This window comes from Filicampus tigris, chromosome 20 (genome assembly GCF_054856515.1).
Source record: "Filicampus tigris isolate MCC_2025a chromosome 20, RoL_Ftig_1.0, whole genome shotgun sequence".
NCBI classification, from domain to species: Eukaryota; Metazoa; Chordata; class Actinopteri; order Syngnathiformes; family Syngnathidae; genus Filicampus; species Filicampus tigris.
This window is the reverse complement of record NC_141236.1, coordinates 12737873-12761046: the sequence shown is the minus strand read 5'-3', so window position 1 is coordinate 12761046 and position 23174 is coordinate 12737873. Positions and strand designations below refer to the sequence as shown.

General features: G+C 44.4%; 1 protein-coding gene across 4 annotated transcripts; it reads left to right on the top strand.

Moving 5' to 3' along the window:
* Positions 1-778: 778 nt before the first annotated feature.
* zc3h14 (zinc finger CCCH-type containing 14) lies at positions 779-20860 on the top strand. 4 transcript variants are annotated; one of them, XM_086019664.1, is made up of 18 exons: positions 779-975; positions 11335-11459; positions 14251-14353; positions 14587-14629; positions 15559-15673; positions 15751-16029; positions 16243-16537; positions 17332-17507; positions 17592-17692; positions 17774-17929; positions 18423-18497; positions 18602-18746; positions 18814-19037; positions 19216-19354; positions 19613-19752; positions 19844-19926; positions 20112-20218; positions 20492-20860. In XM_086019664.1, the coding sequence occupies exons 3-18, from the start codon at positions 14318-14320 to the stop codon at positions 20493-20495; spliced, it is 2118 nt and encodes a 705-aa protein (XP_085875790.1). In that variant the 5' UTR covers positions 779-975; positions 11335-11459; positions 14251-14317; the 3' UTR covers positions 20496-20860. The 4 variants fall into 4 exon arrangements, with proteins under 4 accessions (XP_085875790.1, XP_085875789.1, XP_085875788.1 ...); XM_086019663.1 differs by lacking the exon at positions 11335-11459 and adding an exon at positions 8969-9053; XM_086019662.1 differs by lacking the exon at positions 11335-11459.
* The last annotated feature ends 2314 nt before the right edge of the window (positions 20861-23174 follow it).

Genomic DNA, 23174 nt, shown 5'->3' with positions numbered 1-23174 from the left:
GATAGGCCGCCGCCTATCTCCTCCAGTCCTGCACTTTTTGTTCTTGTTGTTGTCGTTGAATGTAGGTCGCTTTCAGTGCCTCCATGATGCGTCGTGTTGGTGCGTAACCTGACAGGTGTGCGCGTGTGTGCGCGCGTGTGACCATGATTCCCTTGGAGGGAGAGGCGAGAGCAGGCTTGAAGGAGGGAAACAAAAAGGCCAGTCACCTTATATTTGTAATACTTGTAAAATGAAAATACTTTGTTGCAACATCATGATATTTTCACCAAAAGCAACTACAGTAACTTTTTCAAAATGTAGACCTTTCTACAAAAAAAGAAAAGGAAAAATCTAAGATCGAACTAATCGTCCATTCTGTAAAATCAGTCTATAATATGGATGAGAAAGTGCTTTTTAACGTGTACGTCAGTTTGGAGTATTTAATGATGGACATTATGTCATGGAAAAGTGGAAGTGATGATGTGCACTTTGTCCTCATAATCCAGGAGGTGCATCCTGACAGGAAGTCAGCCAAAAGCATTTTGTTGCAGCTGCTGGAAGGGCCTCACTTCCCTGTCTTCCTCCCGCCACCAAAGCAAATACAAGCACACAGTGACGTGATTACACATCACACACATTTGGAAATAAATAACACCATTAAAAGAACAAGAAAAAAAGTTGCGTCATTGACTTCAGATTTCAGCCTGAAAGCATGTTCCACTCCAGTCCTGTAGGTGGCGATAATACCCAACACAACGGTTAGCAACCGCCTGACTGAGCCGGAAAATATCAGTGACGTCATAATCGACTTCAACGCGACTTACTCCCATTACAGTCGACTACCAAAATGTCAGAGTCGCAGTTATTCGTGGTGGTTGGACAGAGTAGTGAGAAAACTACGTTACGTTCTACGTAAACCCACCATTCAGGAGCTAAACAAAGGAGGACATATAGGATCTTCTGTAGCGTCCCCCGCTAAGCCGCGGCAGCACAATGGTAAGCTAACATTAGCATGTGTTGCTACTTTGTTTGACTTCTGGTGTCATGAACTGATCTGATGAATGATGAAAAACGTTTGTGTCACTGAAGCACATGCATGATGGGAGCGCGTGAGCTGAGTGACCAAGCATGTTAATGAGACCCTCAATGTTTTTATAGTTGATGACGCTGATGATGAACAGATCATCTGGATATGTGTTAGCATGTTTGTATGTCATCAATTTTTAAGTCTAATCCAGCCAATCTACCTGGAATGATGTCACATCCTTATAGTTCTGTCGTAGCGTCTTCCATACTCGGGTAGCATTATTGCTATATGTTAGCATCTCGGTTTTTGATCAATTATATGAAATGAAGTGTAAAATCCTTCTCTATCTACCATAGCACAATCTGTATTCTCGTAGCATGGCTAACTGTTAGCATGCTAGCATCCCACCACTTTCTTCGCAGGCTCAGCACTCTATTATTGCTATCTATTGAAGGCCAAGACGTTCCCAAATGAACATTCACGCTGCTTGTCAGCATTGGAGCTTTGTCGACTTCTCTAATTGATGCGCGCCAGCATGCATGATTGCTTTAATTTGATTTACAAAGCTCATTATTCACCACCGTTACACGCCAATTAGCGTAATTTGAATCACACGCACACACCTCAAAATGTTGCGTCACCGGGCGCTGACCCAACCTGAAGAACGAGGAACATCGTCGTCATCATCACAAGACAGACACTCGTAAATAAACAACCTGACTAGCCCGACTGGATATGACAATAATATATGAACAACATGAATAACGAGAGCAGAAATAAAATTTAGAAGGACTGTGGTACCTTGAATTACTAATTAATTACAACAAGTAATGAATTACTTTGGCCACCCTCTACATGTCAGTCATTACACGCAGTGCAAGTGATTGGTCAGTTTTGTCATTTAGGACACCTGAAAAATCAATCTGCTTAAGACCAAGACATTGATGAATAATAAATGTGATATTATTGTAATCCATATTCATTTATTGCTTGTGTTTGTTCAACAAAAAATGGGAAGAGGCCCTCGAAGAAAATCTACGCATTCTTGACCACAATATTGAGGAAGAAAAATGGCGATTACATTTTTTGTCTAAATGGTTCAGCCCAACTAAGTACGGAACACTTGCCACCTGTGACTTCCTAACGTGTTTTCTTTCTCAAATGTTTTGTGTACACGATCGCTGACTATTCTCGCTCCCGTTGACCCGTTGGGGCGCTCATGTGTCATCGACGCTCCCGTCCAGTTGCCGCCCTTGTCGCCACGCAGATGGGGGACGGAGACATTGTTTGATATGTTAACACAGCCATCCCCGCTACGCTAAAAATAGCCCCCGCGCTCGATTCTGTACCAGCAGCCGGCTTGGCCAAAAACAATATTTGGACATGGCAGCAGATGTCCGCAAACAAGCGCAGGAGGACGAGGCCTGCCCGGGGGAACTTTTTGTGGGGGCTCCATGAGAGAAAAGGGTAGAGAGAGAGAGAGAGCATGCGAGATTTATAGACGTCTCGGAGGGGAGAGTTCATACAAGCTGGCTGCCTTTTATGTGTCTGCCACCATTTACGGCATCTTTTCTTTCTTGTAAGTACTCACAAGTCTTGTTTCTGTGCAGCTGACTTTTATGCGACGGCTGGTGAAATGTAGACAAGAAAAAGCCAAACAAAGAATTTGTTTTCTCAAGAGGAATTCTTGTCATCATGTTCTGGTTCTGCCATTGCTCCGCTTAGCTGAATGCTAACAAACAATGCAAAACACCATAGACGAGCTAACGAATAGCATCCATGCGGCGGTGTTAAAACGCTTCAAGGAAGGGGATATTTGAACACAAGCGGTGCAAAACGATTTCTATTACTGCACATGTTGAGCCATCGTTTGCGGCCACTGCATAAATGCTATTGTTTAATGTTAGCCTGTCTGTAGCGTTTCCTATTATGGGTTAGCATTAAGCTCAAGTTAACTGCAAGCATACAATGCTCATGTATCACATTTTTGCTTGCAAGTCAAAGCATATTTACGGCTCTCCAAAAACCTGAGGTCACTTGTATCTCAAGGCATGAATAATACAAAAAAAAAAAACATTAAGTAATCAAATAACGAGCAAAATAAATGTAAAAAAAAATAAGTTAGGGCCTGACAGATACGAATGTTTTTTAAGACAATATTTGGCAGAATAAAATTCGGATAACTGGTTAAATTGGCCGATTAAAAATTGATGAATAAAGTAACTTCTTTTTGGTCCCTTTAACACTTAAAACAATTAAGATATGAATTTACAAGAATGTCATTATCTTTGTCTTATGTTTTAATGTGTGAAAAAAATAAATCGGCCAGGCCCGAAATAAAATATAAACAAGCAGTTGAAAAAAGTGCAAACAATGAATTAAGCCATCGCATTTTTGCCTTTTGGACTTCTTACATTGACAATGGTACGAATAAAAAAAAAAAAAAAAAATGAAATCACAAGACATGTTGTTGTCCACCAAAAAGCGATGACACAAGCATCGCGTGTTGTCAAGTGAGCAACCAAAGACACGCATGCCTCCCCGTGACACCGCTTTGTGTTCCATAAACACCGTCCAAAAATAAAAAAAAGTTTTTTTTTACGCTCATTAGCAAACGGAACCGGCTAAACCGGTAGGGGAGCGCTCCTTGATGACGTTGCTTTGTTGCCCGCTTTGTTACACTCATATTATTTGAATACAATATATTACACAGAAAAGGTATTATTAATTGAAGTGTTCTATTCAATAACTAAAAAATGTCATTAATTCATTGAAATATTCATGAAATGAATCAATTATTATTATTTATACAAATCATATTTTACTCAAGCGTCATTCTAGCATCAGGTTTCGTTGGCATTAATATCCACATTTTCCTTTATGTGGGTCTACTGACTCCTTCACTGGAAAAAAAAAAAAAAATCACACGACGTTACAACATTAGCATAGCTAACAACATTAGCGCCAACACGACTGAGACAAATGAACAACTCACACACACACACACGCACACACACAAAAAAAGCCCAAATCTGAGTGACTCATCAGACGTGACATTTGAAACTCAAATGTATTTGGACGCGCTTCCCGAACAAACCCACGCACTTGTTGTTGTCTCCTTCGCCATCGTGACCGCACTGAATCTCCATGAATCACGCCAGCAACCAACATACCACCGCAATTGGAATGGGTCAAAATGCCGACACGTCCTGTAGGACGACGCCGGCGCGCGTTGATGATGTCATCCATTCAACGCTGCTTAAATAAGCACAAGTTGTTTTACTCACGGAGACACTTTTCACATTGTTTCCACACAGTCGCCCCCAACACTGACGGTGGCCGGCACATTACGTTCCGTCAAAACATAAAAAAATATGTATAGCAAAAATATTGATAGCTGTAATTACCTCATTCACTGCCATTGACGAATTTACTCGTCTTTTCAAAGCCCGGCCATTCAATCCCAGGAATCTATTTATATTTTTTTTCTTTTTTTTTTTTTTTTCTTTTTTTCAAATGTTATCGTAAAAGAGGATCTGGAAATGTCTGGCAGTGAATAAGTAAAAAAAAAATATGAGCCAGTCCCAAAAATCATTTTTTTGTAATTTGTTTATAACAACAAAAATAGCACAATACAGTGCTCACCACATAACTTTTCGTGAAGATGGAAAAAACATTTTTGTTAAATCATTTAAAAAATAATCCAACTCATTCTTCCAAATAACAAAGAGTAACTGTTTATAACAAAGAAAAATAGCAGCGGCTGGTCCTTAGGGGGCGCTAGGGCGACACCCCACCACTGGCGGTGCTCACCACATTACTTTCTTTAAAGACTAAAATTATATCGCTGATAAAAAAAAAAAAAAAAACACATTGGAATATATTTTATCTACTTTTCTACGGGCTAGATAAATGAAGTTATTTAATTGATCGCTGTCTGATTTCCTGACGCATTTCCAGTTTGCCGCGCGCAAATCTTTCCCGCTGCCTGTCCTGCAATTGACTGATGGCTTCTTTAATTGAAGTGAGGAGGGAGGCCATTAAAGCTTTCTGGTTGCTCAGCAGTTACAGCCAGAGAAAGTGCGTTTGGCCCTAGCGCAAAGTGAGTGATGACATCCAGCTGCCCACACACACACACACACACACACACACGAAAGCACGTACGTGCACGCGCGCACACACGATAATAAAGACACAATGTAGCGGAGCGGCAGCTTGTAGGTTTATCTTATCTTTGCAGATGGTGATTTGTTTGAGTGTTTACAGCAATTAAATACACTGCCGGGCCATAACGCATCACAGCACTAATAGCGGACCAGCCTGGGCAACTGTAGTTTTTCGTTTCATTTGTTAGCGGTTAGCTGGTACGCGTCACTGCTGTAAGGAAAGAGAACCTGGGTACGTTTTTTTTTCCCGTACTCTGCTTTAAGTTAGTTGTTACTTTAGTGGGCTATTGTAAAGAAGGACCAGCCTGGACACTTAGCATTAGCATCAATGCTAACGTGACAGTACATCGTTTCTTGAAAGTTAAGTAAGGCGTTGGTGTACACACACATAAACGTTTCATTTCACCTTTACATCGACCGTATTTAATTTCACCCCCCAAAAAAAGTAAACGTTTGAACATCGCGCTTCTCATTCAAAGGCTCGTTTATAAGCCTAGCATTAGCATCCATGCTAGCATTACTCTCTTTAGTTGTTTTAAAGTCTATGAATTGTTGGGTGTACATGTAGAAACACTTCACAGCAGTAGAGGCATAAACCCTTGATACAATTTTTCCTTACTCTGCTTTAACTTTGAAACACTCCCTTAAATAGCATTTAATCAACAATATTTAATTCACTGTAAAAAAAAAAAAATGTTGCTCGTCATTCAATGACTTGTTTATTATACATTATGGTAACTTTAGCAGGCTAAGATAAAAGTGGACCCCAAGCATTAGCATCAATGCTAATGTTACTCTTCATAGCTGTTTTAAAGTAAATTAACCAACACACACACACACACAAACAAAACACTTCACTGCTGCCTCTTGATACTTTGCCGTGTTAAAGAAAACGACCTGTTGTTTTAAAACAATGTGGGTTTTTTTCATGCCGTTGGCCAAAAACAAGGGTGGATATCCTGTTTTTCCAGAGCCCACTCGTCCCAAAATAGCGCAGCGGCGTGCCAACTGAGGTTATCTGCGCTCTTATCGCATCCCATATTGTTTGCTAGCAACCTGCCTTGATAAGCGTTGCACAATACATTATAAAGACACCCTATGTGACACTTCTTTCCCTACATATATTTATTTTCTGAAACATTTTTTTAAAAATATTTTAAGTCAGCCACAAAGCGCAGAATTGTACTGGCATCCACATCGTTCTTGGTATCGGTGTTGGTTTTGTTTGGTATGGGTAGCATTTTTGACTTTTGTCAGTATCTGACCTGGCTAGCTAGCCATTAGCTCTATTAGCTGCTTTGTAGCGATAAACACTATCTCATGGTGACAATATGTGCTTAAACTTGCACAACCGCTACACAAGCTGTGTCAACAAAGCACGCACGCACATGCACATGCACATGCAGCACATTACTTGCCAAGAATCCCGCGCGCGCTTATCAACGCACTCGTGTGTGTGTGTGTGTGTGTGTGTGTGTGTGCGTGTGCGGCGGTATGCGACAAGTAAGCTCATAACGAGCAGCTGCTCGTGTGCACGCCCTATCGCCGTAAGTAAAGCCACGCTCCGTGGATTCCAGGCGTGCGCTCCCACCCGGGCGAAATTGGGAGGGTGGAGTTTGGGGGGGGGGGGGGGTCGGTTGTTGTCGGGGCAGTGTGCACTTGCGCTCCAAGGTCAAGGCGAAAGGCCATGTCAGGGATGGCAGCGCTGAAATTCCATCCGTCTCTCGCTTTGGAGGGAGTCCGAGCCCGTGCTGTGTTCAAGGGTCGCTTTTGTGTCAGGATTACCGAGGACTTGTCTCGTAATCCTCGGAGCGATTTGATTTGATGTTTGTGTTATGCCGACTCTCCCCGTCTTCGGCCTTGCTTCCCACGAGTTTTGCCGAGCAGCAAGCGCACGACTAGTTTGGTCTGGTGAAGTGTTGAGGACAAGTAGTCAACAAAAGACCTGAAAATGTATTTTTTAAAATTTATTTTGCAAACAATTGGACAGTTGAAACGAGTGTGCCGTCGTTACTTAACAAGCCGACATTTGTCGTTATCCTCAACTCAAAATCTCTGCTGACCGCCAATCCAAAACAGCGCAACGTCGCCGCCTACAGGCATCTGTTAGTCATTACAGTTGTTTACAGAGCCGAATTTCATTTCCGTTTCGGAAACAAATGAATACAAATGTCTATTCTTTTCAAATGCCTTCTACAGCGTTCCGAGGAAATCACCATGGCCCACCACCGGTGAGCTCACCCGAATTTCCAACCGCTAAACCGTAATCGCTAACTCGAGCGCCCAACCCGAACACTGTACGCAGACTGTCAGTATCAAGTGAAGCAGAAAATCTCCTGTTTGCTTGAATTGTTTTGTTTTGCTTTTCCCCTCCCTGCCTTGTGTCCTGTTCGCACCTAGCGCGCTGGCGTCTTTCAGGAACAGGAACGCCAAGTAACAGTCTTTATTGTGTTTGCCCGTCGACGCCGACAGAGTACAAGGAGCGAACGCCCACGCGGGCAGTCGCAGTCCAAACAGCCCACTGGCCCCCTTTCTAGCGCCATTAGCAACGCAAACAGCGGCCACTTGAACGTTAGCGCCAGCTAACGCACACAAAGGCCGCGCTCGGCTGTGGGCGGGGCCGCGGGGGTCAAGGTCGGGCGGGCCCCGGCGAGCGATCGAGCGAAGCGAGCGGCGAAAGACGAGCACCTGTCCGGCCAACTGTCGAGGACAGACGGCCGTGGGAAAAATGACAAGGAGATGACTTGCCAGCTGAGGGTCGCCAGCTAAATTTACTGCTCGCTGGACATGCCAAAAGCTTCTGTGAGACAACGCAGCGCAATGACTTTTGAACCCGCGACGTGATTTTTTTTGGGGGGGGGGGGGGGGGGGGGACACGTGGCAGCTACCAACATAAACATGTAGGCTGTCTTTGGAACTATTCTATAATTTCCTACGACCCAACCGCTGTAATACGGTGAACACTGAAAAAAAAAAAATGCCAATTCAAGTTGAGTTATTTGTGTGGTCTATTTATTTATGAAAAAAGATATATTTTCAATGTAAATTGGAATTTCAGTGTATTTGCGCGTTATTTGAAAAAAAAAAAAAATGCGCAGGTTATTTGCAGTTACAACCTTGTACTCGTTTTGCTTTTTTTGTCATTTGTGTCTCTCTTTGTTCCGGGCCGCCTATTGCCAAAACATGAGTCAACGCGTTCCTTTCGGCGGCGTGGAGGTGACAAATTTGAGTCAGACAAAGCAATGAGAAACAACGAAGGGCTTGAATGATTATGAAAATGTTGTTAACAATGGTGTCGAAGACGAGGACGCGAGAAGCGACGAGCGGAAGGGCTTTTGTTTTCTTGGCACGCGCGGAAACGCCCAGATGGACTCCAGCAGGCTTCGCTAGCCGCGCGCGCGCGCGCGCGCGCTCGCTCGCCAGGTCACCCCGGGACACGCACACGATTAATCCGCCGTGACGGCATGTCTCTCCTCAAAACCCGTCGCCTCCCGGCAGACTTGCGTCACGTCATCATCAACGTCGTCACGCCGCCGCCGAGCGTCGCGTGATCAATTAGTCCTGACCAGTGAGACGCTTGCAGGCGGCTAGCGCCCGGATTGTGAAAGTGGTCCTCCGCTTTTTGGCTCGTGATGGGGAACAAGTCCGGGGCGCAATTCAATTTGAAAATCTGCCGCTAATCGACGCGGAGGGACTCGAGTCACGTGACTTGACTCAAGTCTGACTCAAGTCAGCGGTTTTAGGACTTGTCACTTGCTTAGCTCGCATCCGATTTATTACATTTACTACTCCGCAGAGACGAGTCGCATCCGAGGGGAGATTGCGGGAGTGCTGCAGCCAAGTGGAGACTGCGGAGCGCAGCAAAGCTAACATTAGCATTTGTAAGTTGAACATTTTTTTTTTTTTTTTTTTTTTTTTACCATGTTGATATATACAAAGGCGGATAATGAGGGTCCCCTGTAGTTACTTCTCAGAGAGTGAGGGAGTGCTGCAGCCAAGTGGAGACTGCGGAGCACAGCTAAGCTAACATTAGCATTTGTGCATTTTTTGTTGTTACTACATGTGTCAATATCTACAAAGACGGATAGCGAGGGTCCCCTGTTGTTACTTCTCAGCGAGCGAGGGAGTGCTGCAGCCAAGTGGAGACTGCGGAGCACAGCTAAGCAAATGTGTATTTTTTGGAGGGGATTTCGACCTGCGCAACCGCAAATGTTCCCTTGACACAATGCAATTAAAAGTAACCCACGAGCCACCACAATGTCAACTTAGGTTGACGTGCAGACAAGCTGACAAATAGACTCATGCAAATACGGAGGCGCACATTCAGTACAACATTTGCCGCCGTGCGTGTCTGGGGACGGAGCCACGTTGACGCCAGTTCAAGACGCAAAGTGGGCGTGGGCGGCGTGACGTCTCACTCGCTATAGAAGACGCAAGACAAAATGCGAGCCGGCAGCCATAGCGACAAAGGAGGACCTGGCCGCGGCCTGTCACCTTTGCGGCGTGCTGATTGGTGGACGGCGTGAGCTTTGTTGCCGTGTGGACTGAAGAGAGGCGGGCGGGCGGGCGGGCGAGCGAGCGAGCGTTGCCGTGGACGCAGCAGCTATCTCAGCAGTCCTGTCAGGCAGGATTTACACCAGCAGACTCTGAGCTGATCTTTATGCCTCTGACACCCAGAGTGCGCGTTTGTGTGTGTGCGTGTGTGAAGGAAAAAAAAAAAAAAAAAAAGCATTCAGTGAGAGCTTTTCATGTGCACTTCAATTGACAGCCATTTCCATAATTCGATGATTAAGCCCACGTTGTCTGCACAATATTCTACTCAGCACACTTCTCTACTAGTTTTGCCAAGTCTGTTTTTTTTTTTTTGTTTTTTTTTTTTCCTCAATGCAGATTAGTGAGACGATTGATTTGAAAGCATGTCGAGATGCTGCGCCAATAACGAGTGACTTGAAAAAACAGAACAAGGTGGTAGAGGTACCTCATCCTCAGTCAGACCCCTTTTTAATCGTAAAACAAGGACGCTATTGAGCGCATAGCAGGAGGACAGAAGAGCAGGAACAAGGAGACTATTGAGGGAGGATGTAGGAGCTGTTCAGGCAGCGGCCGGCCAGTGAATCGATTCTGTGTTGCTTCATCACTGCCTGCACGAAAATCAAGACTGCGAGGAGCTTCAGTGGTCCGCCCTCGACGCACCTTTTCCAACTCCTTCCCTCTGGTGGGCACGATTGGAAAAATGGATGCAGATTCCGATCAAATTCCGATGACCGATTAATCGACCGATGAATTGAAAAATATATAATGAATCAAATAACTGAGGTTTTGGTCTTTTAATGCTTACAACAATAAAGAACAAAACATCCAATGCTTTTGAAAAACACTGAAAAATCTGCCGATTTTTATTTTTTAAAAAAAAAAAAAAAAACCTGGGGGGAAAAAAACATTCTGCAAAAATAGTCCGAAAAGAGCTAACATCATCCGACGAATCGGGCGAGCCCAGTCTAAAGTGAATGTTGAAAATTGCCATTGTTGTGCCCTCTTTTGATGCCATTGTGAGCGTCGCCCTCCGGTTTGTTGGCCGCCGACAGACGAGGCGAGAAATGCGAGGATGGCAAGTGACGAGCGCTTTCCTCCGCGAGGAAGCAAACGCACAATAAGCTCTCTCTTTCTGCGCCGTCCGGCTCCGGCCGATGACTTCCTGCCACTGTTCGCTCGCTCTCGCTTTTTGCTGTGTGGGAACACTTCCACCAAGACTTCAAAAACAAAAAGGGCCACGTTCCAGTTCCACGTGCAATCGCTGAAAATCGATTCTGAATATGGCAAATATTCCTCGGTGCCTGTTCTCACTTTCTGACGATCAAGAAAAAAAAAAAAAAAAAAGTGTGCTTGTCATGGCCAGTGACAAAAATAGAAATAAACATTGCGTATTTATTTGAACAACAAAATGTTGAAGCAAACCATCTCATTTCATCTCGCAAAGGTTTGCTAGCTTAATGCTAACACAAAATGCAAAACAGCGAATGATGAGCCTCGATATAACCACACAGTACTTCCTGGTTCACCCAGTTTTCAGTTTTTCTGTTTTCCATCTCAAACCTTCCTACAGAGCATGAAACGGGCTTGTTTTTTGGAGGATGAAGAAAAACTCTGTTTCTCATCATTTAGCACTCCTAATCTACTGAGGAGGAGCCGGGCCGGGCCGGGCCGGGCCGGGGGGGCCAGATAAGCCTGACGTACGTTTGGTGTCGTGTGTCCGACAGCTTTATTCACGCAGCCAAGTCCGCGCAAAGGTAATTAATCTGGAAGCTGCCTGGCAGGCGTAGGGGGGGGGTGTGGGGTGGAGGGGGGGGGGGGGGTTTGCTCCCTACTCTCCTGGTGCAATGCATAGACAATTATAGCTACAGGCTCCTTTTTTTTTTTTTCTTTTTCTTTTTCTTTTCCTTGCTTAGGCTACGAGGGCAGTGCACATGCTAAAAGATGAGCTTAAACGACACACGGTAAAGCATTTTTTTTTTTTTTTTTAATGGCCACTGGAATATTGTTACAATTCCCCTTGAGTTACAGAACACACACACACGAAATAATCGACTGTGGCTCTCCTTGCCCACATGCGAGGGCATTGCAGTACCTTAATTGCTGAGAGAAGTTAGTGAATTATACTTGCGTCAAACCTGTGTGACGTTAAGGATTAAACGACCAAGAATGCATATTCTGTGTTCCAATGCACAAAATGCGGCGACTGGAGATTGTGGCTGCGCTGGTGACCTGGAAAAATGGACGCTACTTTTGCCTAGCATCTTTCCAATCGCGGCTCGGATTCAGAAAACAGGTCAGCCGTGATCGGTCGTTGTGAGCAGTTGTGATGTCATTTTCAGTCGACAGAAGTGACAAAATGGCCGCCCGCTCACAGCCAACAACGAGGCCACGCCGGAGTACTATTCGAATGGAAGATGCATTTCTCGGTCCAGGCACGTTCTCGGCAATTCTATTCAAACAAATTGAAATTCTGCATTCACTTTACAGAGTCTTGAATGGAGAAAAAAAAAAAAAAAATCATAGTCCGCATTGAAGCCATCAGGAATGGAATGGAAGGGAATATATCAGTAGTTGAAATAAAGATTAGCTCATCAGCATGAGCGATAAACTGGCCCTGCGTGGGTCGTCTTGTTCTTTCGGACCCCCCTCCCCTCCCGGAATGAAAAGAAAAGCGCAGAAAAGAAAAGATTCGGGGCACCCCGCTAGTGCGCTAATTAAAGTCAAACAAATGCAAAGCTTGCATCAGAACATAATCAGTCACCCCTGACGCTTGGTCCTCACAAGAAGATTAAAACAACCCCAGTGCCACACCAGAAGACTAGCTCTTGTTTTTTAATTAATTTAAAAAAAATTCTTTTAATAAATAATGAGCCGACAAGACCCAGCATTGGACAGAAGTGAGCAAAATCCATTTCTGATGAAATGAAGGCAAACTCGCTCAAGTGTCTGCAAGTGCAGATTTTTTGAGGCAATGTCACCTCTACAGGCCATGGGGTCAAAAGGTGACCTGTGGTAATGCTTCGTGGTTAGTTGTGCTGCCCCTGCGTGGTGGAAACATGTTACTGCACCTTCACTGGCAGGCAGAGGTGGCAAAAGTACTCCAGACTGGGGAAAGAAGCGCTAATTCAAGTCATTTTCTTTCAAATGTCGTCTGAAAAGTATCAACTCATACTGCTTCCTTATAATTTATGGATGCTTTCATTTCTTTTCTTTTTTTTTTTGGGATGGTGGTAGGCTGTTAAGAAAAGCCAACAACGACATCATGAAAGTTGCTCAATTCCAAAGCTTATGATGATAAGAGACGTCTCGCGTTGGCTTTGATGGGCACAGGCAGTGTGTGAACAAAGCAGACAAGCAGCAGACAAGCAGACTTGCTCGTGCGAGACGTTTGTCTAGACGGCCGGCCCGATCCTTCCCACCATTGTTGACTCGCCAGTCAAATGGTGCAAAACAGGAAACCAGCTTTCGGGGACAAAAACATGCATATTAACACTGGAAAGTCAACTATTCTTTCTGTTTACGTGACATTGGGGTAACAAAAAGTGTCATTCAACAGCACAGCACATCAACAATACACATTCAATCGTTTATTGTAGTATGCATTTATTTTCCTCAAAGGTGCTTATTGTTGAGCAGACAGAGTATGAGATCATCATTAATAAGTTACCGAAACTGAACAATTGCCTGAAACGACCCCAGATTTGTATTTCGTTGTATCTTCTGCCATCTTGTGGCTAACTTGAGAAGTACAATGTACTGTCGTTCAATTTTGAGCCATTTAAAAAAAAAAAGCGGCCTAGATTCAGCACATTTTTCATGGTAGGTGGACAGACGATTATACTTAGACCTCTTTTGCACTCGCTTTGTAGTGGCAGTGATAAAACCTAACTTACTCTCCTGCAAAAACAGCAAAAAATTGAGTTCGCCACTTAGTCCATTCTGGGTCTCGTGTGGCCTGCACATACGCCATAATTTAACCTGAAAGTAAATTCACTTTAACTACACTGTAGTTTAATCATTTGTTAAAAGTTGTAAAAGTCAAAAATAAATATGCAAACGCCTGGTCTTGAAAACTGTTTTCCGGAGTTTATGCTTGACCAAAAAGACAAACATTTTCTCATCCTCTGGCAGACGCTACAATAAGACATTTTCTACCCACACGCTATCAGACTCTTTGGGGGTAACGCCACAAATTGTCAACAACGCTGTGCAATAAATTGCTTTTGAAATCCGGCTCACTTTTACACTGCATTGTGTCTGCAACCTGCAATAATTTAAAAGTTGAATGACTTGTTCAAGAACGTTCCCACACGTGGCTGCAGTGTCCTTGAGCAAGACAACGATTCCCGATTTAATTAATCTCTATGTTTTTTTAACTTGAACTTTTTAACTTTTAAAAGTCTTTATAAAAGTTGAGGGAGGGTAGCAGAGTTTTAATCTGACTGCTCAGTGCTACATTTCCACTGCGCTTTCCGCCCTTCCCAGCTTCCGTCGCTGATCACGTGACTGTTTTATGTCTTTCACTGTCCTGTTTCGCGTTTTCAGCTAGCCGCTTGCTACCTTCCGACACCTTTCAACTCGTCCACGTCCACACCCTGTCGACGGTCCAGTCATGGAGATAGGCGCAGAAATCAGCAAGAAAATACGAGTGAGTAGCATGAACACACGAGTTGATTTTGAGGTGGAAAATTGCGGATTTTAGCGGATTAGCATTCGCTAAAATGCGGCTAGCTTGGCGAGCAAAATGGCAACACGGCGTTCGCGTTGCTTGTTGATGTCTTTCTTGTGTTTGCCCAAGACGATGGGGTGCAGAAAGAGAGGATAAAGGGAGGAATTGTGCTTGGCTTTGTAAACTCTTTTGTGTTGTGCTACTGTTTGCAGGCTGCTATTAAAGGCAAGCTTCAAGAGCTCGGTGCCTACATTGGTAAGTAGTAGTAGTGCACGGGGGTCTCGCTTTACGACGTTCGCATGGCAAAGGTGTACGTAGGTCGGGATGGCAATAATAATTGCGCTCACAGTGTACTACGTTGTCATAATGACCGGGAGTATTTGAAAACGCTTTCTTCGACGAGTGCTTCGTCACCCTGGCATCCCTTTTGTGCACGACACGTCAGGTCTTTTTTTTTCAAAAGCAACAAGCACGCATGTTTACGTCACATGTGCTCAGAGTGCCTTCAGACGATCTTTTTAAGATGAAGGTAACAGCATGTGCAAAAATGAATGCAATGTTCCCCAGTACATTTATGGGGAAATAACAGAAAGACCGTGTTTGGTTTTAACATAGATGATTAAATACATATTGTAATGCCAAAGCTATTACTGTTCTGGGGGGAAAAAACGAAGGAAATTATAACAAAACATGACAATGGCAATTGTGTTTCCGAACTTGCTATGCAGTTTGGTTTAGTGAAATTTGCCAGCTGTCAATTAGGCAATAAAGGATCATTTGTTTCTGTATTTCTAGATAAATAAACCCATAAAACCAAGGGAAACAGCTGCTTCTGGGGTGCATTAAATCAAAGTGGAAAAATGCTTTGGTTTACAGTCAGGGAGCAACTTTGGTTTCGCACAGTTTGTCACCAAGATATGTAAACGGTAGCAGTTGTAAAGTTAGAATTACAGTTAATGTTTAAATGATGAACACTTTTTGGCTATAAACATGTACTAATCAAATGTAAAGCTCACAACTGAGTGTGCCTTTTTTTTTTTGCCGCGTGTGATGTATTCTTTCACAATATAGATCCACATTTGCTGCCGGCAACCTGCTATGTCAGGGACCATCGTAAACGGAGAGCTCATTGGACACAGTTGCGCAATCAATGCTGCGAGTTACTTCCGTTTTGGTCTTTTCAGACGAGGAACTCCCGGATTACATCATGGTGATGGTGGCCAACAAGAAAACCTCCCAGCAGATGGCTGACGATCTCTCGCTTTTTCTAGGCAACAACACCATCAAGTTCACCGCCTGGTATGATGATGTCACAAATTGTTTGGCTGTCAAGCGCCGCTTGTGTCGTTTTAATAACACCCCTTGATTCATTTGAGGCTGCACGGCGTCCTGGAGAAGCTAAGAACAGTTGCAGTGGGTAGGTCGCGCTCTTTCTGCATTTCCCCCCGCTTGCTGCCGGCGTCACATTTTGTTCTGACGAGATGCGGCGTCGAGCCAAGTAAGGACACGGACCCATGTTTTGCAGAGCCTGCCTCTGTCACTCACGACCAGCAGTCCACCAGCAGCAGCAGCACGCCTGCCGCCATAACGGAAGATTACGAGTCCAGCTCCCGCTCTGATAGGACGGAAGCACGCAGCTCCGCCCACGAAAACAGGTGACGAACAAATTTGGTTACAGAGGCGCTTTGACGTACGATTTTCAGCCGCTGTAGGCCACAGATCGTTGTGAATAACTTAAAAGCACGCGTCCATCACTAATACTACAGTAAATACAGTCATTACGCTTTATCAAACTAGATTATTTCTTTGTGATCACTTTTTTTTTTTTTTTTATGTTTCTTGGTGGCAATTCAATGACTTCCTGTCAGGAGGGGCAGCGTGGAGGAGGGCTCCTCCCGCCTGACGTCGGCCGTCAAGCCCCTCATGGAGCTCCCGTCCGAGGCGGTCATCGACATCAAGCCGGAGATGGACGACGACTTCGGCGAGGAGACGGCCGCCGCCGCCCACAGGGGAGCTCGCGGCGCCGCCAGTCGGCCTTCCGTGGAACTCTACAGGCCCGGCCAGAGCAGGCTGAGCAACGCGGCGCGTTGCGCCCAGGGATCGGCGCACGGGAGGCATCAAGAGAGCAGGAGCGGCAGGACCTCCAGAGGCGGCTCCAGCAGGGTACAGTAACAAAAAAAAACAAAAAAAATCCTTCACTCATTCAATCCCAAAGACAGTCTTTTTACAGTCCAGCCATTCAATCCCAGGAATTTATTTATATATATTTTTTAGGGGCGTCAAAGTTAAAGCATTAACTACGGAGGTTCATGCAAATGTTCTAAGGCATTAAAAAAAAAATGAACTGTTAACTCAGTTTTATTTATTTCCTCCAGTAGCTTCTTAAGGTCGCAAAGACGGACTATTTTGCGGTAAAAAGTTGCTCGACACCTCATTGGAGAAATCCAAAATAATTGGCGCACTTTGCAAAGCCAAATTCAAATACCATATTAGTTGTACGTCTTTGGTGTATTGTTCAAAAGTTGTATTTTACAGGAAAAGAATCGTATTCGAGGATGAAAGAGAGCTATAAGAAAAGTCTTTGAATCAAAATATACTTTTATTTTTTTTCCACATTAATTGCACGATCTTACTTAAGTAAATATTGGTTCCAAATTTCGTAAAAATGAAAAAAAAAGTAACTTGATTAATTGCGATCAACTATGGCAAATTTTGCGATTGATTAGTTTTCAAAAATGTAATCGCACACATTTTTTGTCTGAAAATTCCTCGTACTGAGTGAGTTAAATACAAGTTAAGTGTTTTTGTTAAGGCTTGTGATAAATGTCGATTTTAGATAAGTTGGGTCATTTTAAAAAAAAAAATTGGGCCAAAAAAATGCTTCGTAGACGACTTCGATTTTCTGCAGTTGAGTATCTAAGTGCCCCCCGGCCGCCGATGTCCCCGGCGCTCTGCAGGAGGAGTTTTCCCGCAAACGCAAGGCGCCCGTCGTGAGCTCGGTGGTGCGAGTGAACCGCGACTCTGACGAGGAAAGCGACGACATGGACGACGACGAGGAGGAGGAGGAAGACGCGGGCTACGGCGGCCGAGGCCTGTCCAGTCGGGTGTTGCTCCCGTCCAAACCTGAGCGCAAGTCCGTCTCGTTTTGTTCCTCTCGCTCTCTTGGGCCTTTGGCCAAAATGACTTTCTTCGCTTTTCGCCTGTTCCAAAATGTCAGGCCGTCCCTCCCACCGGCCAAGCAGGCCAACAGGAATCTGATCCTGAAGGCCATTTCTGAGGCGCAGGACTCCATCAACAAGACGACGTCCTTCCCGACCCGTACGTCGTCCGCTGACTTCGCTGTCACGCCAGCGCCGTTCCCCTCCTCCCGTTGGTTTGACTTGTTCGCGCCATCCGCAGTGCCACAGAGGCAGACGGTTCCCGTGGCGCCTCGTGCCCGCCGGGCCAGAGACGAGGAGATGACGGCCGCCATCCAGCTGGTGCAGCAGCACCTGCACGCCGCGCCTCCCGGGGGGCCGTCGTACGCGCCTCAGGAGCAGCCCGGCAGAGCCGTCGGTGCGTCGGGACACTCAAAGCCTGCATGTTTGTCATTTGGGATGGCAACAGTTTATTTATTTATTCATTTTGATCACCTGATATTCAATGAAAAACTCAGCTTTGTATCCAAAGCAATACTGTACATGTCATACTTTGGCGCCATCTTGTGGCAATTTGGCGTATTGCAGGCATCTGGCCTTTGTTTTGATTGAGACTTAAAAAAAAAACAAAAAAACATTATACCTCCCCTTTTTTAGTACCTTTTTCAGAGTAATCAGTATGACTTGTAAAAGACAAACTAAAGGACTGTCGCAATGGTAAATGAAGAAACAATTGTATTTTTGTTTCATTTTTAACCACGAAAATCGATGATACCTTTCTAATTCCAGAATCATATCGGTACCGCCCACTTTTCCCCGTCCGCCACACTTTTTGCTGACGAATGAAGAAAAGTAATCATAAAGGTAATGCATAAGTTGTCGGTTGAAAGAATGCGTCTGTTTCCCATCAGCTGCAGCCCGATCGGTGGCTTCAAATTCTCCGTCGGACTTGCCGCAGCGCAACGATCGAGACAAGACTGACAACTGTGAGCATTATTTTTCAGCTAAATAAGTTGGATAGTCATGAAATGCGAGTGAGAATGCCTTTTCCCCCCACCCCCCCTCAATGTTGTTTCCGCTTTCCCTGCAGCGAGCGGCGGCGGCGGCGGCGGCACCAAGCCGCTGGACACGCGCTCCTTCATCGTGAGTCGCCCGCCGCCGGACGAAAGCAAAAGTCGGCAGCAGGATCGCAAGCACAAAGACGAACTGGCTGTACCGCGCACCGTGCAGGCCAGGTGTGCGCGCCGTCATAACCGCGCCAGTCTTTTCCCGCCATAACCGGGCTTAACTCTTTGACGGCAGCAAGGAGAAGGAGAGCGCCTCCAGCCCCAAGTTCATCGTGACGCTGGAGGGCGTCCCGAGCCCGCTGGGGAACCTGGCCGAGTCCGAAATGGAGCTGGAAGACGTCAGGCCGCCGCCTTCCAAGGCCGCTTACGCCGCCAAGTCAAAAGTCGGCGTCCTCCAAAGGCTGCACGGGGGCCCGTCGCTGGGAGGTCTCGACGTGCACTTTGTGGACACTTCATTAGGTACACTAGCACGCGCTCCTGAGATGCGGCGGACGTGCCCCCAAAAAATTCAGCCGCTCGATTCGCTTGCCTCTTTCGGAGGAGTCCGTAGATGAACTCAATTCCGCTATGTCGCAAGTGCAAATTGTCGAACCATTATTGTAAGTATTTTTTGCATTTTCACGTGTCTTTTGAACAGAGGAAGCGATGGAAGTGGAGATGTTTGACCCCGACTCGGCGCCTTCAAAGAAGCTGAAAGTGATGGAGCGATGCAAGTTCTGGCCGGTGTGCAAGAGCGGAGACGAGTGTCCCTATCATCACCCGACGAGAACTTGCAAGTGAGTGCTTTCGCAAGCACAACCCTTGTTTTTGTTTTGTTTTTTGTAAATAGGAATGGGCGGAGAAAAGTCTTGGCCAGCTGCGGTTTATTGATGCATTTCATTTAAGTGTTTGCCATACACAGACTGAAAAAATGACAAAGATTATTTACACACACACACACATACATAGCAGCGCACACACAACTAAATACTACGACTACTTTTTTGGGAAAGGGCATGGGGTTGAAAGAGTTAAATGCTGCGTTTGTGCTGCAGGACGTTCCCCACGTGCAAGTTTGGCGACAAATGCCTTTTCGTCCACCCCAACTGTAAATACGACGCCAGGTGCAGCAAGCCCGACTGTCCCTACACCCACGTTAGCCGCAGAGCTGCCGTGGCTCCGCCCGCCAGGCCAGGTGCTCCACCCCAACGTGTCGTAACGCCCCCACCGGCCACCCCTAAAAAAAAAAACGTGTGTTTCTAACGTTTTTTTTTTTTTTTTTCCAGTGGCGCCACCGGCGCAAACAGTGAGCATGTGCCGCTTCTTCCCGCAGTGTAAGAAGATGGACTGCCCTTTTTATCATCCTAAGGTAACACGTGGTTTTGTTTTGCATGCTAGCGAAAGCTGCATTACAAAATGTGTGTCTTATTTAGCTGAGCACAGCTTTTGAGTAAAAGTAAAACATTAGGCGGTGACTCATCAAAAATGACAAAAAGAAATGGCCTAATATTTTTTTTTTTTTTGTGTGTGTGTGTGATTTGTGTTTGCCGGCAGCCATGTCACTTTGCCAGCCAGTGTAAGCGCGACGGCTGCACCTTCTTCCACCCCAACTCGTCCGTGCCTCCCAGGCACGCCCTGAAGTGGACCAAGACACAGAGCAGGTGCTTTAATGCTGGGCGTCGTCGCTGTAGGGTGGAAATCTCGTACATCCAAATATAAAATCCTATCGTATGCCAATATAGCTCAGCAAAAATAATACCAACTTGAACAATGTGGCGTTTGGTAACACGGGTTGGCGTTTCTTTTTTTTTTTTTATTTTATTTTTATTTTTATTTTTGGAAATGCAAAGATTCCGCCCAACAGCAACAATATTCATCAGCACCACTTGAAGCTCCCAACAGCGGTGACTAAAATGTTTCTTTCTTTCTCCCAGCTAATGAAGTCTGGACTTCACTCTGAGACAACTCCGGATGTCCCGTCTTCACTTTTGATTCATTTGTTGTCGTCGCTCTTTGATGTATTTTTAAAAGAACTGTTTTGTAAGTTGCCGGGCCTTTTATTTTGCCAAAGCTGTCAGGCCAGTAAAATACTGAATGCAACGAACACAACTTCTGCTTTCTTATCTCAGTTCAACTTGTATCTTATTCTGTTTTGTTAACATTGCGTATGATGACGGTGCAATGTTGGTTTTAGTGTGTTTTTTTTCTTCTGTGTTCATAAATTGATGACTGGGGGGGGGGGAGCATTTTGTGTATTTATCAACCCCGACATCTTTTTAAAATAAAATGTAGCTGTCAATGCAGTTAGTTTGAGAACATTTTGTGTGTAGATACAAGAATAATACCATTTTTTTTACACATATTTTTTTTTTATGTGTAGGTTCAAGAATTCTAACTCAAATTGAACAAAATGTGCTCGCTACTGTATGCAAAAAGTTGTAGCTGCATTCATGTTTTCCAGCAGATTTGAACTCTTAAGAACATGTGGACACGTGAGTTGTTTCTGCGCGTGTATGGTGAAATATATCAACATTTAAAAGCATCACCACAATGAGTTAGCGTCTAATGACGATTTGTGCTAATGTCAACCCTAAACTACTCGTATATATTTGAAGTTATTTTATGAAATCATTAAAAATAATGAATTCTGTCCATTGTAAATGTATCATTTAAAATTAAACACAACCAAAAACAGTAAAGTTGAGGAAAAAAATATCTTTCAACTCAATGTCGAAAATTCCGTAGTTGAATATATCTACAAAAGAAGTGTTTTGGACTTTTTGCTGTTGTGAGCCTTCTTGGCCACTGCAGTCGAAGAATACAGGTGAGCTAATCTGCCTAGCAACAAGAAGCGTAGTCATGCTCAAACGTCTGTTCTGCTATAAAATGATACAATTCAACTTTATTTATACAGCGCGTTTCACAACAGCTACAGCGGTAACAAAGCACATTAACAAAATAGCAATAATACAACAAGAGAGACAAAGATAAATTAAAACAAATTATATATAGTTAAACCCGGAAAACAGCAGAAAGGCGTCAGCTCACGTTGGTTCAAAAAAATGTCTTCAAACGGACAGTGAAGGGGCTTCCCTGACATTTAAAGGAAGGTCATTCCAGAGGTGCGTGGGAGTGGAGGAGCTCAGAGAGGTACGTCGAGGCGAGGCCATTCAAAGGTGTGTACATTTTGAAATGAAACGCGCTATTAAATTGTCTATTACTGTTGGCAGACGTAGAGGTAAAAAGTCGTTATCTCACGGCCCAGTCATAACTTGTGACGTCACAATGTAGGATGACCCTTCGCCATGACGTCACAAATCAGTGTGCGGTGAGCCTGAACCGTATAGGCTCGAACCCCGCAGCACCTGTTTATAAATAATTATGTTTAGTCGTACGGCGTTGCTAGGTTGCTGCTGGCCCGCAGAGGGCGCCAAAACTGATATCATCACCAATTGTTTTGGTGTACCGCTACGTTGTTTTTTTTTTTAAATAGTCACCATCACATTACAGCCACAAACAGTGCAGTTATACGATTTCTGAATAGGTGAAACAATTTTAATTAACTGACTTCATACGAATTTGAGGCTTGTACTCGCAAATTTTTCTTGTTCGTTCCACGTGTGTTTTTCTAAACTAGCGTCCTTAAGGGGGGTTTCCCAGCATGTAAGAGGTTTTCAAACACACTCGCTCTTATGTCTGAATTGGTGTGAAGTGATGCTATGAAGTGCTCCGTTGTGCGTTCAATTAAAATGGTTTATAAATTTCATTCGCACAGCGAGTCCACTTTTAATCCCGTTTCTTGTTGTCCAACACTCGGTATTTGTATTCTTCCCTGCGTCATTGTTTGTGGAATCAGCTTTCCTTGAGTCTGTTGGGAAAAGACTGCCTTCGTCCAAGCGCTTAAAAAAAAAAATCCCTGTGATGATGGGACATGTTTTTGTGTAGGCGGGCTGTTTTTTTCTGCCAAGCAAAGCTGTTTAGCTCCTGATTTGCTTTCCTTTTTTTTTTAGTGACAAGAATATCGTGTTCTCTCTCTGCCAAACGCTACATAGCCTGCTCGACGGATGAAAAATGATTAACCGGCATTATTTATCTATCGTGAAGGTAAAAATAAAAAAAAAATATAAAAATACAAATCTAAATTATAATTTAAATGTGAAAAACGTTTTTTTTTGCCTTTTAAATTGCTGTATTTAAGGAATAAGTGCATGCCATCCCTAGTTTAAATCTTCAAGTGGCTGGATTATTGCGGGGCTTTTCCCACACTGCCACAAGGAGGCGCTCAAAAGGAGCACCTGTTAACACCATGGTTGTCAAGTTTGACTGAAAAAAAAAATGCTCCTCGTGCTTCCGTTTTTCTTTGTGTGGCATACTCAAGGCCAACTATGAGGCACTCTAAAGCAGCCACACTATTATTATATAGTGGGGTAGGGGCGTTTCATGCCAGACACCAAAGTGCATCATTTGGTGCAAAAAAAGAAGGAAACAAAGGTTAAAAAAAAAAAAAGGTTTAACGCAGTATCACACCACAATTGAGTCCTGCATACATCTCGGTCCTTGCACGTTTTCAGCAATTATCTTCAAACATACAATACAATAAAAATTGTATTTATATAG

Bases quoted from the DNA above. Each gene is read 5' to 3' on its own strand.
- zc3h14 (XM_086019662.1), top strand. From the start codon at position 14,318: ATGGAGATAGGCGCAGAAATCAGCAAGAAAATACGA. The intron at 15,674-15,750 runs GTATGATGATGT...GATTCATTTGAG, and splicing joins ACCATCAAGTTCACCGCCTG to GCTGCACGGCGTCCTGGAGA. The intron at 17,930-18,422 runs GTGCGTCGGGAC...GTTTCCCATCAG, and splicing joins GCAGCCCGGCAGAGCCGTCG to CTGCAGCCCGATCGGTGGCT.